General features: G+C 47.6%; 1 protein-coding gene across 5 annotated transcripts in view; it reads left to right on the top strand.

The window, feature by feature from the left end:
* The first annotated feature begins 7319 nt into the window (after window positions 1-7319).
* The window catches only part of ATL3 (atlastin GTPase 3), a 47398-nt gene continuing 38279 nt past the window's right edge, over window positions 7320-16438 (top strand). Inside the window, exon 1 of one of the 5 annotated variants that reach the window (XR_008669393.2) lies at window positions 7320-7958. Coding sequence is in view for 2 of the 5 variants with exons in the window: in XM_063710672.1 (XP_063566742.1) it covers window positions 7913-7958 (46 nt within the window). In the remaining 3 variants the exon portion in view is untranslated. The remainder of the gene's footprint in view (window positions 7959-16438) is intronic. The other 4 variants (XM_063710671.1, XR_008669394.2, XM_063710672.1 and 1 more) reach the window with 4 other exon arrangements.

Raw genomic sequence — 16438 nt, 5'->3', positions numbered from 1 at the left:
CTTGAGTTTTTAAGGTCAGGTAAAGCCCCAGGGGGTGGGAGGATGACTCCTGGCCTTTGCAATGCTCTGAAAAAGGCATAGAAAAATATTTCCCAAAATAACTTTGTGGCTAATACCTTACCCTGGCACTTACTGCATCAGCTGATAATGCAGCAAACTGTCTCTTGGATGGCAAAGGGAAATAATAGCAGATCTGATAACCAAGCCAGTTATCTACCCATTCTGATACGTGCATACGTTTTTTAAAAAATCTACATTATTAGGGGAGCTGTTTTCTTCTTCCTTCTTTCTTTCTTGTCTATTAAATGCTCTGCTCCTTAAAACAAAACAAACAAACAAAAATCTACATTATTAAGTGCTAGATAAGGAAATAAATGATGCTGGTACCTAACTCTGACAGCACTTGCTACAATCTGGAGACTCCAGCTGGAAGGAAGTCCATTTTCCTAATATGTAGCAGCAGAGAAGTTAAAAAGCAAGATATGCACGTGGTCTTACTGGTCTTTTCAGACCCTTCGGACATTTTTTTTTTTTTGAGATGGAGTCTTGCTCTATTGCCCAGGCTGGAGTGCAGTAGTGCGATCTTGGCTCACTGCAACCTCCGCCTCCCAGGTTCAAGCAGTTCTCCTGGTTCAGCCTCCTGAGTAGCTGGGATTACAGGCACATGCCTCCATGTCCAGCTAATTTTTGTATTTTTAGTAGAGGTGGGGTTTCACCATGTTGGCCAGGGTGGTCTTGAACTCCTGACCTCGGGTGATCCTCCTGCCTCAGTTTCCCATGCCTGGGATTATAGGCATGAGCCACTGTGCCTGGCCAGTTCTATGAATGTGTATTGATCATGTGCTGTGTGTATAACACAATTCTGGGAACTTTGAAGAGACCTCCAAAATATGTTAGTCTTGTCTTCAATGAGCTTACAAGCTAGTTAGGACAAAAAACATACTCACATAAAGTTAAATAATATAAATTAAATAGCAACTAAAAACAACCCCAAACACCATAAAACCATAGTGCTTTGATTAGATGGCAAGTAAATTAAATGAATTTAAAAGAGGGGGGCCAGGCGCAGTGGCTCACGCCTGTAATCCCAGCACTTTGGGAGGCTGAGCTGGGCGGATCACCTGAGGTTGGGAGTTCGAGATTAGCCTGACCAACATGGAGAAACCCTGTCTCTACTAAAAATACAAAAATTAGCCAGGCGTGGTGGTGCATGCCTGTAATCCCAGCTACTCTGGAGGCTGAGGCAGGAGAATTGCTTGAACCCGGGAGGCAGAGGTTGCGGTGAGCCAAGATCACGCCATTGCACTCCAGCCTGGGCAACAAGAGCGAGACTCTGTCTCAAAAAAAAAAACAAAAAAAAAAAACAGGGAAAGTGCCTGTAATCCCAGCACTTTGGGAGGGCAAGGTAGGCGGATCACCTGAGGTCAAAAGTTTGAGACTAGGCCAACATGGAGAAACTGCATCTCTACTGAAAATACAAAATTACCCAGGCATGGTGGTGTGTACCTGTAATCCCAGCTACTCAGGAGGCTGAGGCACGAGAATCACCTGAGCCTGGGAGGCAGAGGTTGCAATGAGCCAAGATCATGCCACTGCACTCCAGCCTGGGCAACACAGTGAGACTCCACCTCAAAAAAAAAAACAAAAACAAAAACAAAAAAAACGAGGGGAAGGAATTACCATGAAGTTGTAGTGGCTTAGGGAGGTTTTTTTTTTTCTGTCACCCAGGCTGGAGTGCAGTGGTGCGATCTCGGCTCACTGCAACCTCTGCCTCCCAGGTTTAAGTGATTCTCCTGCCTCAGCCTCCCGAGTAGCTGGGACTACAGGTGCGTGCCACCGTGCCTGGCTAATTTTTTGTATTTTTAGTAGAGATGGGGTTTCACTGTGTTAGCCAGGATGGTCTCAATGTCCTGACCTCGTGATCTGCTTGCCTCGGCCTCCCAAAGTGCTGGGATTACACGCGTGAGCCACTGCGCCCAGCCAGGAGGTTTTGTGAAGATGCTCAAAGTTAGATAGGTGTTTGGAATTGTAAGGAGGTCATTAAAAGCAGAAAAGGATGGTATGAAGCAAATACAGGGGTTGCTTTTGTGAATGTATACAAAAAAAGTACTCTTCTGGGCAGATGAATCACAAAAAAAAGAACCTCTTTCTCCCAGCCCCACCCGTGATACAGTTCCATGCTGATTTGGCTAGCAGAACCTCACCTAGATTTGATCCCCTCTTGCCCCTTGTCTCCACAAGCTGCCTTGGTGTAACACTCAGACTGTACAGCCATATGTGGTGGCTGAAGGCTCAGATGTGAGCGTGTATAAGGTGTCTTGGTTGTTGGTTAGACCAAATTGGCTGGAGCTGAAGGCTTGAATTAGGACAGGAGGGAAGATATGGGGATAACATCTAAAATGAGGAAGATATGTTGGGGCCAGTGTGTGGAGAAGCAGTAGTATTGAACTAAAGAACTGAGGCTTTGTCTTAAGAATAATGGGGATTGAGTGGAAGTTTTTGGTGGGAAATGGCTCAGGTGGGATTTTTTTTTTTCCTTTTTTTTGTCCAAGATGCGATTTTTTTTTTTTTTTTTTTTTTTTGAGATGGATTCTCACTCTGTCACCCAGGCTGGAGTGCAGTGGCATGATCTCAGCTGACTGCACCCTCCGCCTCCTGGGTTCAAGTGATTCTTCTGCCTCAGCCTCCCGAGTAGCTGGGACTACAGGCCCATGCCACCATGCCCGGCTAATTTTTATATTTTTAGTAGAGACGAGGTTTCACCATGTTGGCTAGGCTGGTCTTGAACTCCTGACCTTGTGATCTGCCTGCCTCAGCCTCCCAAAGTCCTGGGATTACAGGCGTGAGCCACCGCGCCCAGCCCAAGATGGAATTTTTAAAGTGCTCCCTGGCTGACATGGTGGCTCACCTCTGTAATCCCTACACTTTGAGAGGCCAAGGCAGGAGGATGTCTTGAGCCCAAGAGTTCAAGACCAGCCTGGACAATATAGCGAGACCTCATCTTGAAAAATAAAATAACTCCAGGCGCGGTGGCTCACGCCTGTAATCCCAGCACTTTGGGAGGCCAAGGTGGGCGGATCACAAGGTCAGGAGATCGAGACCATCCTGGCTAACATGGCGAAACCCCGTCTCTACTAAAAATACAAAAAATTAGCCGGGCTTACTGGCGGGCACCTGTAGTCCCAGCTACTCGGGAGGCTGAGGCAGGAGAATGGTGTGAACCCGGGAGGTGGAGCCTGCAGTGAGCCGAGATCGCGCCACTGCACTCCAGCCTGGGCAACAGAGCAAGACTCCATCTCAAGAAAAAAAAAGAAAGAAAAATAAAGAGCACACTGGAGTATGGCCATTTCTCTGAAGTTCCCTTGAACACCTGAGGCACTGTGCTAGGTCTCTTATTCTTTGGCCCTGTCTTTATAGGACTGGTATTTTTGTGTGCATGTGTGAGTACATAGTAAGGACTGGTATTTTTTTTTTTTTTTTTGAGATGGAGTTTTGCTCTTGTTGTCCAGGCTGGAGTGCAATGGCGCGATCTTGGCTCACTGCAACCTCTGCCTCCCGGATTCAAGCGATTCTCCTGCCTCAGCCTCCTGAGTAGCTGGGACTACAGGCATGTGCCACCACACCCGGCTAATTTTGTATTTTTAGTAGAGACAGGGTTTCTCCATGTTGGTCAGGCTGGTCTCGAACTCCTGACCTCAGGTGATCCACCCGCCTCGGCCTCCCAAAGTGCTGAGATTACAGGCATGAGCCACCACGCCTGGCCAGGACTGGTATTTTATACAGATAATTTCTTTATTTTTCAGATGGAGTTTTGCTCGTCGCCCACACTGGAGGGCAATGGCATGATCTCAGCTCACTGCAAGCTCCGCCTCCTGGGTTCACGCCATTCTCCTGCCTCAGCCTCCCAAGTAGCTGGGACTACAGGCACCCGCCACCACGCCCAGCTAATTTTTTGTATTTTTAGTAGAGACGGGGTTTCACCGTGTTAGCCAGGATGGTCTCGATCTCCTGACCTCGTGATCTGCCTGCCTCAGCCTCCCAAAATGCTGGGATTACAGGCGTGAGCCACCGAGCCCGGCCACTATTAGGATATTCCTGTGGCAAACATAAGCAAAGGTCAATATAGCAAATCTGTATCTCATCCCCACTGCCTTTTTTTTTTTTTTTTTTAATGGAGTCACTCTGTCACCCAGGCTGGAATGCAGTGGTGGCATGATCTCTGCTCACTGCAACCTCTGCCCCATGGGTTCAAGCCATACTCCTGCCTCGGCCTCCCAAGTTGCTGGGATTACAAGCATACACCACCATGCCTGGCTAATTTTTGTATTTTTAGCAGAGACAGTGTTTCACTATGTTGGCCAGGCTGGTCTTGAACTTGTGACCTTAAGTGATCCGCATGCTTCAGACTCCCAAAGTGCTGGGATTACAGGCATGAGCCACTGCGCGCTGTCCCCCGCCCCCCACTTTCTTTCTTTCTTTCTTTTTTTGGAGGTAGGGTTTGCTCTGTTGCTCAGGCTGTAATGCAGTGCTACAATTATAGCTCACTGCATCCTCTACCTCCTAGGCTCAAGCAATCCTCCCACCTCAGCCTCCCAAGTAGCTGGGACCACAGGCACCCTACCATACCGGCTAATTTATTTGTTTATTTTTGGTAGACCTGGGATCTCCCTATGTTGCCCAGACCGTTTTGTTTGTTTGTTTGTTTGTGACAGAATTTTGCTCTTATTGCCCAGGCTGGATGCAATGGCGGGATCTCAGCTCGCTGCAACCACTGCCTCCCGGGTTCAAGAGATTCTCCTGCCTCAGCCTCTGGAGTAGCTAGGATTACAGGTGCCTGCCACCACGCTTGGCTAATTTTTTGTATTTTTAGTACAGACGGGATTTCACCATGTTGGCCGGGCTGGTCTCCAACTCCTGACCTCAGGTGATCCACCTGCCTCGGCCTCCCAAAGTGTTGGGATTACAGGCGTGAGCCACTGCTCCCAGCCCCCAGATTGGTCTTGAACTCCTGGGCTCAAGAGATCCTCCCAGTTAGACCGCTGTGCTGTTGGCTGAAATACCAATAATGAAGTAGCTGACAAGGTCTTAAGCTTTCAGTATGTTACCACGTTGAGGACCTAATATTCAACTTTATAAGACCCTATCAAATGGGGTTGGCTATTTTCTTTTTACAAATGAAGATGTCAAATAATTACCCCATTTTACACACATGCAAAATAAGGTATGGAAATTTAAATGATGCCCAGGGATGTAGTATTCCAACTTGTCCCTTCCAAATTGCTTAAATACTGATCCTGCACATAGAGAGCAGAAAGCTGAACTGTGTCCCAGTACAGTCACAGTGAATGATATATTTCCTCAGCTGTCTATCCCACAGGACTGCGAGTCTCTGGAGGATAGGAATGTGTCTTATGCAGCATTATGGCCTATCACGGTACCTGGCATATAACAAATGCCCTATTTTTGGAAAGCTTTGGAACCTGAGTCATGGTGGATGCCATTGCAGAAAACAATTTTGCTATTTTTGTGTTTCATAAACCACTTGAGTATCTTGAATATTTATGACTTTATTTTGCTTTTCCAGAATGAATATGCTGATTGCTAATTTTGATCACTAACCACGCAGTCATCATTTCCAAACACACAGCTCACTTAGCCTAGAACAACCGTGTGGGTCTTTAAATCATTTTGTAGATGATGAAATGGGTTCAGAGAGGTTAAGTAACTCACCCAAGGTTGCATAGCTAGTGAACATCAGAGCCAAAACTCAGAGCCAGGTAAGTCTGACCCCAAAGCCAGTGGTCTGTCCACTCAAATATGTCTACATGTCACCTACTTCTGGAAAACCTCAATCATAGCACATGACTCAATTCAGAGTGAGATAGCTGAAGGCAGCCTGTAACCAGTATCGTCAATATTTGGCACTTTCAATGTCCACTGTTTTGATGACCCTGGATATTTGAGAAGGAAATAACACAAAACATGTTTCTCATTTACAGGGGTTGCTTTCTAAGTTGTGACTAATCCTTAAGTCCACCTATAATTTGTACTGTTTTGTTCCAAATGCCAAAAGCTTCTACAAGGGCTATAATGCTGATGTGCTAACACTGACCTTGATACCTTGATGATGTAATATTGAGACATATATCAGTATTTGCTGTTCACTTCCTGAGAAGTTGGATTTCAGTGAATCTCTGGGGAGCCCTTAAAATAAACTAGGGTATTTTGTTCAATAGTAAAAGTTAGGTATTTAATATTAAAGGAACCAGAAAGTGAGTGAGCAGTGTTAGATGTAACATATATCTTCTTCATCCATTAATTCAATAGATATTTGAGTCTCTATTATCTGCCAGCAGCATTTAGGGACTGGGGATACACAAGTGAACAAAACAGACAAAAATTCCTATCTGTTTGGAACTTACATTCAGTGGGAAGAGACAAACACAGTGCAAGGTAAAACATAAGTCAGATAGTAGTAGGAAGTTGTTTTTTGTTTGTTTTTTTTTGAGATGGAGTCTTGCTCTTTCTCCCAGGCTGGAGTGCAGTGGTGCCATCTCCACTCAATGCAACCTCTTCTGCCTCAGCCTCCCGAGTAGCTGGGATTACAGGCGCCTGCCACCACGCCTGGTTAATTTTTTGTATTTTTAGAAGATATGGGGTTTCACCATGTTAGCCTGGCTGGTCTCGAACTCCCGACCTCAGGTGATCCACCCACCTCGGCCTCCCAAAGTGCTGGGATTACAGGCGTGAGCCACCGCGCCTGGCCAAGTAGTATGAAGTCTTTTGGAGAAAAGTAATGCAGGGAAAAGGAGCAGAGAATGCTGGGATGTGCGTGCATTTTTTTTTTGGTGGAGTTTTGCTCCTGTTGCCTAGGCTGGTGTGCAATGGTGCGATCTCGGCTCACTGCAACCTCCGCCTCCTGGGTTCAAGCGATTCTCCTGTTCAGCCTCTGGACTAGCTGGGATTACAAGCGTGCGCCACTATGCCTGGCTAATTTCGTATTTTTAGTAGAGACGGGGTTTCTCCATGTTGGTCAGGCTGGTCTCGAACGCCCACGACCTCAGGTGATTCACCCGCCTCGGCCTCCCAAAGTGCTGGGATTACAGGCGTGAGGCACGGCGCCCGGCCTGGACTTCTTACATTAGCTATCAGAGCGGTGATGGTGCGCATCAGCCATGGCCAGGGAGAGGAATATAGGGAGATGATAATAAAGGTGGTAATGAAGTCACGGCCACCTGCCCTTATGAAGTCAAAATCATTAAAGACCCAGTGACGTTCATGCCATCCAGGGTTGAGGCCTCTCTTCTGCCCATCTGTGGTCCGAGGCCTAGTTAAACACCAAAGCCGTCTCTCACACTGGGGGTTCCACGATAAAGCCTCGGCCTGGGGCCTGGTCTGCAAGTTAGGCGCCGGCCGCAGCTCGCAGGAGGACCCGAGCCAGCCCGCCCCTTCCCGCACGGCCTGCTGGGAGTTGTAGTTCAGTCGTCGGAGAACCGCGCCGAGCCCCGCCCCAGATGAGTGCGCAGTATTAGGACGGCTGGCCGGGACCCAGTGAGCGCAGGACTACAATTCCCAAAGGACCGTAGCACCCAGCGCCCCGCCAACAGGTACCCGGCGGCTCGCTTCGCGCACACGCGGCGGGCGGTGGCGGGATTCTGCCGCGTGCGCTTTCCCGCCCCGCCTCGCCTCGCCTAGCCTAGTCCTGCGCTCGCCACGCCTCGGGCTGTCCGTTGGGCCACGCAGACCGCGCTGCGCTCGCTCCGTCGCGGCTCCGCGTGCCCCACCTTCTCGCTAGTTTTTTCTAGAGCCCAGGCTCCGCCCGTTTCCCGCTTCCAGGGCCCGGTTCGTTCCCGCCCCCACCCGTCCCTCTCCTCTGCACCCCTACTGCTTCTGCTTTGAAGGCGGAGGCTCCATGTTGTCCCCTCAGCGAGTGGCAGCAGCTGCCTCAAGAGGAGCAGGTGAGGCGCCGATTTTCCCCGGATCGCTCCGCGGCCACCCCCGCCGCCCTCCCTGCTGTAGTTCTGAAAAGAACCCTCGCCCGCGCCGCCGCCCTTCCTCGTCCCGGGGCTGGGACCGCGCGTCCCTCGCCGGGGTCACTCGGTTTCCGAATTTGTGGCGGGGGGGGCCCCTCTTCGGGCCCAGCTGGTCCAGCGAGGGCGGCGCCTTCCTTAGTTTTCGGCCGGGGGCGGCCGCCGTCAGGGCTCGGGCCCTGGCGCCGCCGGGGGCTCCTCCAGCTCCTCCCCTGGGCTGCAGCTGCCCCTGGGCGGCCCAAGGGCGGGTGGTCCCCGTGGGCGGCGTCCGGAGCTTCGGCCCCCCCGAGCCCCGCCCTGGGCAGAGCCGGGCGCCCCAGGGCGCTGCCCCTCCGTGCCCGGGCACTCAGCGCCCTCTCGGGTCGGAAAATCGGGGCCCGGATGGAGCGGGAAGGTGAATGCTGGTTTATTTGGCCTTTCTGGAAGTGCTGGAAGGCTGCGAAGTGTCTTGGAAGCTTTATTTTTATCCTAACGACCTTGAGGCACTGACCACACGTATTAGGAAAGTTGGTTTTCAACCCATACTTAACGCTGTAAAGAATTGGTCTAAATTGGTTTTTCGTAAGTTAGTGCTTTTGGCACAGTACGTTGTTCTTTTGCTTTCCCGAAGACATGAAACAGTGAAAGTATTAAGTAAAAACCAAATAAGGAGTCACCGTGTATTCATGGATCTGATTTAGTCTGTCATTTTACTTGGCTTTATTCTAGTGTAATGTGTGTGCTGTTGAAATGACCGTTTCACTTGCGAAATCGAAGGGCAAAAAGGAAAAGAACAGTGAAGAATTTTTAAATGAGTCTCAGTTCTCAAATTCAAATACGAAGCAATGGAACGTTTTGTCAGTCTTAGAATAACGGACCAAAAATGTACGATTTCACATATTGGCTTACTTTTGGAGATTTAAGAAGCATAACTTACGGAGTACTAATCCCTGTCAAGAATTTAGCATTGCAACATAGGTACTGAAATTCAAATTAGTGCTTTTTTTTTTTTCCATTCCCACAGAGATTAGCTTGTACTCCAGAAATTCCTGTTGCCGCTCTAACACCTGTAAACACTTGGCTGAGAAGGATCTCAGTATTGCAGTAGTCCAGCACATTGTTTTATTATTATTTTTTGAGACGGAGTTTTGCTCTGGTCACCCAGGCTGGAGTGCAATGGCGCGATCTCGGCTGATTGCAACCTCCGCTTCCTGGGTTCAAGCAATTCTGCCTCATCCTCCCGGGTAGCTGGGATTACAGGCGCTCTCCACCATGCGCGGCTATTTTTTTTTTTGAGACGGAGTTTCGTTTTTGCTACCTAAGCTGGAGTGCAGCGGCGCAGTCTCGGCTCACTGCACCCTCCGCCTCCTGGGTTCAAGCGATTCTCCTGCGTCAGCCTCCCGAGTAGCTGGGATTATAGACATCCGCCACCAGGCCCAGCTAATTTTTTGTATTTTTGGTAGAAACGGGGTTTCACCACGTTGGCCAGGCTGGTCTCGAACTCCTGACCTCAGGTGAACCACCCTCATCTCGGCCTCCCAAGTGCTGGGATTACAGGCGTGAGCCATCGTGCCCGGCCCATTATTTTATTAGCTACAGTTTACTACCTCATTGTAGTAGAATTCATGAAATAGAAGTAACGGGATAGATGTGGTGATGTGTACTAGCTTAATTTTCTTTTTCTTTTCTTTTTTTTTCTTCTGGTGAGAAGGAGTCTTGCTCTCTCGCCCAGGGTGGAGTGCAATGGCGCGATCTCTGCTCACTGCAACCTCCGCCTCCCAGGTTCAAGCGATTCTCCTGCCACAGCCTCCCAGGTAGCTGGGATTAACAGGCGCCCACCACCGCGCCCGGGTAATTTTTGTATTTTTAGTAGAGACGGGGTTTCACCATGTTTGCCAGGCTGATCTTGAACTCCTGACCTCAGGTGATCCGCCCAGCTCGGCCTCCCAAAGTGCTGGGATTGCAGGTGTGAGCCACCGCGCCTGGCCCAGTTGCCTGGTATTTCGATTGTTAGAACACCTTAGATATATTTCACAGCTGAAGTATGTTAACAGATTAGAAGACAGGCTTTCCTGGTATAGTAGGCGCTAATTAGGAAATCCTTACTTGGCCGGGAGCTGTGGTTTACTCCTGTAATCCCAGCATTTTGGGAGGCTGAGGCAGGTGGTGGATCACCTGAGGTCAGGAGTTCAAGACCAGCCTGGCCAACATGGTGAGACCCCCCCCCCCCCCCAAAAAAAAATGTAAAAAAAGTTAGCCAACGTGGTGTTGCAGGCCTGTAGTTCTGGCTACTCAGGAGGCTGAGGTGAGAGGATGGAGTGAGCCCAGGAAGTTGGCTGCAGTGAGCCTTCTTTTTTTTTTTCTTTTCTTTTTTCCTTTTTTGTTTTTTTTTTTGCAGTGAGCCTTGTTCTTGCCACTGCACTCCAGCCTAGGCAACAGAGTGAGACCTTGTCTCAAAAAAAAAAAAAAGAACACAGCTAATTAAAACCTTTGGTGGCATTCTTATGCTTAGGAAAGAGATACAAAAGTGTTACTGAGCTCATTCCATTAAAAAGGTTTTTTTCCTCCACTTGTGATATAGCCTGGCATCATTTTCAGATTCAGCCCTCTCCTTGGATTTTCTGAATCTTCAGTACCGTTTAGTCATAGATAATTTTTGTAAACCTATGAAGCATTACACAATCCTTAGTCAACAAAAAAAAAATACGGTTTTGTTCAGCCTTCTGTGCTATGGCGAAAAGATTTTCTACAACAGACAAATATAAAATTTGCCCAGTATTCTGGTTAATTAGATTTAAATAGTATTTTCACCGAAACAGCCTTAAGCGTATTGCAGTGTATCTACTGGCACAGTCACTGCCTTAAGACAAATCGGTATATAAAAGCACCCACCCCTCCACCACCAGAAGGAACCACACCCAGCAGTTCTAGAGTTGGCTAAGGTCTTAGTATACTTACTCTTGCCTGTGATGATGTTTTCTCTGGCTTTGTCAGTTAGAAACAAGACTGCCAGCAAGAACAAGGCATGAAAATGGTATGCCTCTGTTTTGGGTGTGTTGCTCTTGCCCTTTGGAGAATATGATATTTTATAAGGAGACTGGAAAACTCAGGTCATAACTTTACCCTGAGTCATACATGAATCTACTCAGCAAAGTGTTTCTGTGACTGGTTACTTTGTTTTCAGAACTCTTTGAATGGTAAGGATGAGCACCAAGGCTGACTCTACTCTGTGGTTCTTAACCTATGGTAATATTGCCTCTTCCTGCCCCTGGAGCATTTACCAATGACTAGAGACGTTTTTTGGGTGTTAGAACCTGTTGTGGGGAGTGTTACTGGTATCTAGTGGGTAGAGGCCAGGGATGCTGCTCAATAGCCTGTAGTGCGTAGGATAGCCCCCCACAACAGTTGTGCAGCCCCAGTGTCAATATGTCAGTAGTGCTGAGGTTGAGAAACCCTAGTCTACACTGTCTTTTTTTTTTTTTTATTTGAGACAGAGTCTCGCTCTGTCACCCAGGCTGGAGTGCAATGGCGCGATCTCAGCTCACTGCAGCCTCCATCTCCCAAGTTCAAGCGATTCTCCTGCTTCAGCCTCCCGAGTAGCTGGGACTGCAGTCATGCACCACCATGCCTGGCCAATTTTTTTGAATTTTTAGTAGAGTCAGGGTTCCACCATATCGGTCAGGCTGGTCTCAAACTCTTGGCCGCAAATGATCCATCCGCCTTGGCCTCCCAAAGTGGTGGGATTACAGGCGTGAGCCACCGCACCCAGTTAGCACTTGACCCATTTTAGTGATGAAACTGAAAACTAGACATGCCCAGGATCACACAGGTTGTTAGTGGTAGGGCTGGAACAGGAACTTGTGTTTTGAGTCCTAAATTTGTATATTTCCACAGGTTACTTCTGAGAGTAAGCAGGTGAATCTGTCCCTTAGGCAGTTGTACGTTAAGACTAAATGCAAGTTAGAGATCTGTGAAGTTGTATCATCCAAATAGAGGGTAGGCCGGGCGCGGTGGCTCGCGCCTGTAATCCCAGTACTTTGGGAGGCTGAGGTGGGTGGATCGCCTGAGGTCAGGAGTTCGAGACCAGCCTGGCCAAGGTGGTGAAATGCCACCTCTACTAAAAATACAAAAATTAGGGGTGGTGGTGGGTACCTGTAATCCCAGCTACTCAGGAGGCTGAGGCAGGGGAATTGCTTGAACCCAGGAGGCAGAGGTTGCAGTGAGATGATACTGGGAGGCTGAAGTGGGAGGATTGCCTGAGCCCGGTAGGTCGAGGCTGCAGTGAACCATGATTGCACCACCGCACCTCTAGCCTGTGCAACAGAGTGAGACCCAGTCTTAAGAAAGATGTAATATATAAGCAGCTCCATTTAACTTGCATTATTGGTGGTGTGTACAGCTCAAAATAATTCTTCCCTTACATAAGCCCAAACCCAAGGATCACTGTCAGTGAACAACATCCTTTTTTTTTTTTTTTTTGAGACAGGGTCTTGCTCTGTTGTCCTGATTGGAGTGCAGTGGTTGACTTACTGCAACCTCTGCCTCCCAGGTTCAAGTGATACCAAGTAGCTGGGATTACAGGCGCGTTACCACCAAGCCTGGTTAATTTTCGTATTTTTAGTAGAGATGGGGTTTCGCCGTGTTGCCCAGGCTGGTCTTGAACTCCTGATCTCAGGTGATCTGCCTGCCTCAACCTCCCAAAAGTGCTAGGATTATAGGTGAGACCTCCCATGCCTGGCCAACAAGATCTTTTTTAATCTGGTGGGTGTTGATAATCATGCTTATATTACTGGTGTGAAGAGAAATGCAGAATCACCCCAGCGCTTCCAACTAAACAGAGCCTGGTTCCCTTCCTTTATTCTTGGATACCGTGCTACAGGGAGAGGAAGAGATGAGTAAGGACTTTTCCCCGATAGCTGTCCTCAGTAGTCTTCAGCTTCTCTTGAAGTGCAGTTCACTGTACACAACTGTATACATTCTTCTTTTTTTTTTTTTTTGAGATGGAGTCTCACTCTGTCACCCAGGCTGGAGTACAATGGCTTAATCTCGGCTCACCGCAACCTCCGCCTCCCGGGGTTCAAGCGATTCTCCTGCCTCAGCCTCCCGAGTAGCTGGGATTACAGGCATGTGCCACCACGCCCAGCTAATTTTGTATTTTTAGTAGAGACAGAGTTTCTCCATGTTGGTCAGGGTGGTCTTGAACTCCCGACTTCAGGTGATCCGCCCGCCTTGGCCTTCCAGTGTTGGGATTGACAGGCATGAGCCCCCATGCCCAGTCTCAACTGTATACATTCTTATCATTGGATTACCCCATCTTGTAACCACGTAACTTTATCTTTCATGTCTACTGCTCTGACAATGCCACTTGCATCCTTTGGGTTGTAGCCTTCAACTACATTATGGTACATGTCATTCATTCATTTTACAATAGTTTATTGGCCGGGTGCGGTGGCTCACGCCTGTAATCCCAGCACTTTGGGAGGCTGAGGCAGGTGGATCACAGGGTTAGGAGTTCGAGACCAGCCTGGCCAATATGGTGAAACCCTGTCTCTACTAAAAATACAAAAATTAGCCGGGCATGGAGGTGCATGCCTGTGCTCCCAGCTGCTCGGGAGGCTGAGGCAGAGGAGTCGCTTGAACCCGGGAGGCGGAGGTTGCGCTAAGCCAAGATCGCGCGACTGCACTCCAGCCTGGGCAACAGAGCGAGACTCCGTCTCAAAAAAACAAAACAAAACAAAAAAAACAATAGCTTATTGTATGTGCTGTGTGTCATTACATTGATATTGCTCATTACATTCACATTGCTCAGTACGCTTTTTTTTTTTTTTTTTTTTTTAAAAAGACAGAGTTTCGCTCTGTTGCCCAGGCTAGAGTGCAGTGGCACAATCTTGGCTCACAGCAACCTCTGCCTCCCGGGTTCAAGCGATTCTCCTGCTTCAGTCTCCCGAGTAGCTGGGATTACAGGTGCCTACCACCACGCCCAGCTAATTTTTTATATTTTTGGTAGAGATGGGGTTTCACCATGTTGGCCAGGGTGGTCTCGAACTCCTGACCTCAAGTGACCTGCCTGCCTCGGCCTCCCAAGGTGCTGGGATTACAGGCATGAGCCACCGTGGCTGGCCTCGCTCAGTAAACTTTTAATAGTGAAATAGATAAAACAGAAAGATCTGGTATCATGAACTTAATTGTAAAGTCCTGGAAGACTGTTGTGTTGGCTACTAGGCTTGGCTGTATTTGATGGAGCCTCCAAATAAGTGATTTAAGCAAGGTAGACATTTATTTTTCTTTCACATAGAAGTGAACCAATATGACAGTTCTGCTATATGAAATCTGACCTCTCTTGTTTCTCCAGCATTCCTGGGGTGTTGCCCTCATATGCCTGGCCCAAGATGATTCACTCCCACTTTTACATCTAGCCAGCAAGCAGGGGGAAAATGCCTGATCTGGAAGTTGTGTCTGTCATTTCCAGTCACTTCCCATTGGTCAGAATTTAATCACCTGGTCATATCCTAGCTATAAATTTGGGTTGGAAATGTGTTTCTTCTGGGCAGTTGTATGCCCAGCTAAAAATCTATTATATAGCAGGAGGGAGAAATTAATATTGGGGGAACAACCAGACATCTCTGCCACAATCGAGAGTTTGTTTTGTATTTCTTTGAGTGCTACATAGTACTTAACACTGTGGCTTATCCCTGAAGTCTGAATAAATTCTTCTCATTAGTTCTTTGTATGAAAGACTGAAGGTCTTTGGATCTTGGATTTACCTGCTGCTGGGGCAATAAGAACCCTAAGAGATTATTCACAGAAGTGTTTCCTTTTTAATCCAGGCAATAACAGGAAAGAAAAGCATTAGTATACATTGATTACAATGATAGCATGACATTTAACCTATATTTATAACTTGTTTTCCAATAGTCTGCAAAAACTTAAAAATTAGGAAGAAGCCAGCCACAGTGGCTATCATCCACATTCACAGTGGCCTATCATCCCAGCATTCTGGGAGGCTGAGGTGAGAGGATCACTAGAGCCCGGGAGTTTGAGACTAATGTGGGCCACATAATGAGACCCCCATCTCTACAAAAAAATTAAAAAATTAGCCAGGCATGGTGGCACACACCTGTACTGCCAGCTACTCTGGTGGCTGAGGTGGGAGGATTGCTTGAACCCAGGAGTTTGAGGCTGCAGTAAGCTAGGATTGCACCACTGCATTCCAGCCTGGGTGCCAGAGCAAGATACTGTCTCCAAAAAAAAAAAAAAAAAAAAAAAAAGTGCGAAGAACCCTTCTGTTGCTATCTGATACTATAAATGTAAAAAGTGAGCGGCAATTCGAGTAGCTTGAAGGGGAGAGAGTCTTGCAGTCAAACTGTTTTGTCTGCTTTGCCTGCCATGGTCGTGTAGCCTTCAGTGCTGGTTAGACAAAGTCATTTTGGAACCATCTTTGTGATTTTGGCCATGTCTGCCTGTCAGTACTAAGCTTACTATGTCTCCTTAAGTCAACTTTAAATTGACTTCTTGGTTGGGTACTGTGTCGCTGTGATTTTGGCCATGTCTGCCTGTCAGTACTAAGCTTTACTTACTATGTCTCCTTAAGTCAACTTTAAATTGACTTCTTGGCTGGGTACTGTGTCGCTGTGATTTTGGCCATGTCTGCCTGTCAGTACTAAGCTTTACTTAATATGTCTCCTTAAGTCGACTTTAAATTGACTTCTTGGCTGGGTACGGTGTCGCTGTAATCCCAACACTTTGGGAGGTTGAGACGAGTGGATCATTTGAGCTCAGGAGTTCAAGACGGGCCCGGGCAACATGGTGAAACACTGTCTCTCCAAAAATACAAAAATTAGCTGGGTGTGGTGATGAATGCCTGTAGTCCCAGCTACTTGGGAGGCTGAGGTGGGAGGAAGACTTGGGCCGGAGAGGCGGAGGTTGCAGTGAGGCAAGATCGTGCCACTGCACTCCAGCCTGAGTTATAGAGCCAGACCTTGTCTTAAATAAACAGACTTCTTAAACTTAGCATCCTTCTAAAGAATCATTTATCAAAATACAGATTTGTTGTTTTAAAGTATACATTAACATGCATAATTATTAAAATTACTATGTCCTTTTAACTACCTAAAAACATCTTTAATACCAGTGACACATACTCTTAGGGAAATAGTTCTTTATTCATTCCTTACGCCCCACTGGTAGTTTTTTGTGAACTTCCCATAAGTCCACAGCTACTAAGTGGCTCTGAATTTCTTTCTTTCTTTTTTTTTTTTTTTTTTTTTTTTGAGATAGAGTCTTGCTCTGAAATCTAGGCTGGAGTGCAGTGGCACGATCTTGGCTCACTGCAGCCTCCACCGTGCAGGTTCAAGTAATTCTCCTGCCTCAGCCTCTGGAGTAGCTGGGATTACAGGCACCCACCACCACGCCCGGCTAATTTTTGTATT

The sequence above is a fragment of the Gorilla gorilla genome, chromosome 9 (assembly GCF_029281585.2).
Source record: "Gorilla gorilla gorilla isolate KB3781 chromosome 9, NHGRI_mGorGor1-v2.1_pri, whole genome shotgun sequence".
Lineage (NCBI taxonomy): Eukaryota > Metazoa > Chordata > Mammalia > Primates > Hominidae > Gorilla > Gorilla gorilla.
The sequence above is the reverse complement of the archived record's forward strand: the minus strand, read 5'-3'. Positions and strand labels throughout refer to the sequence as shown.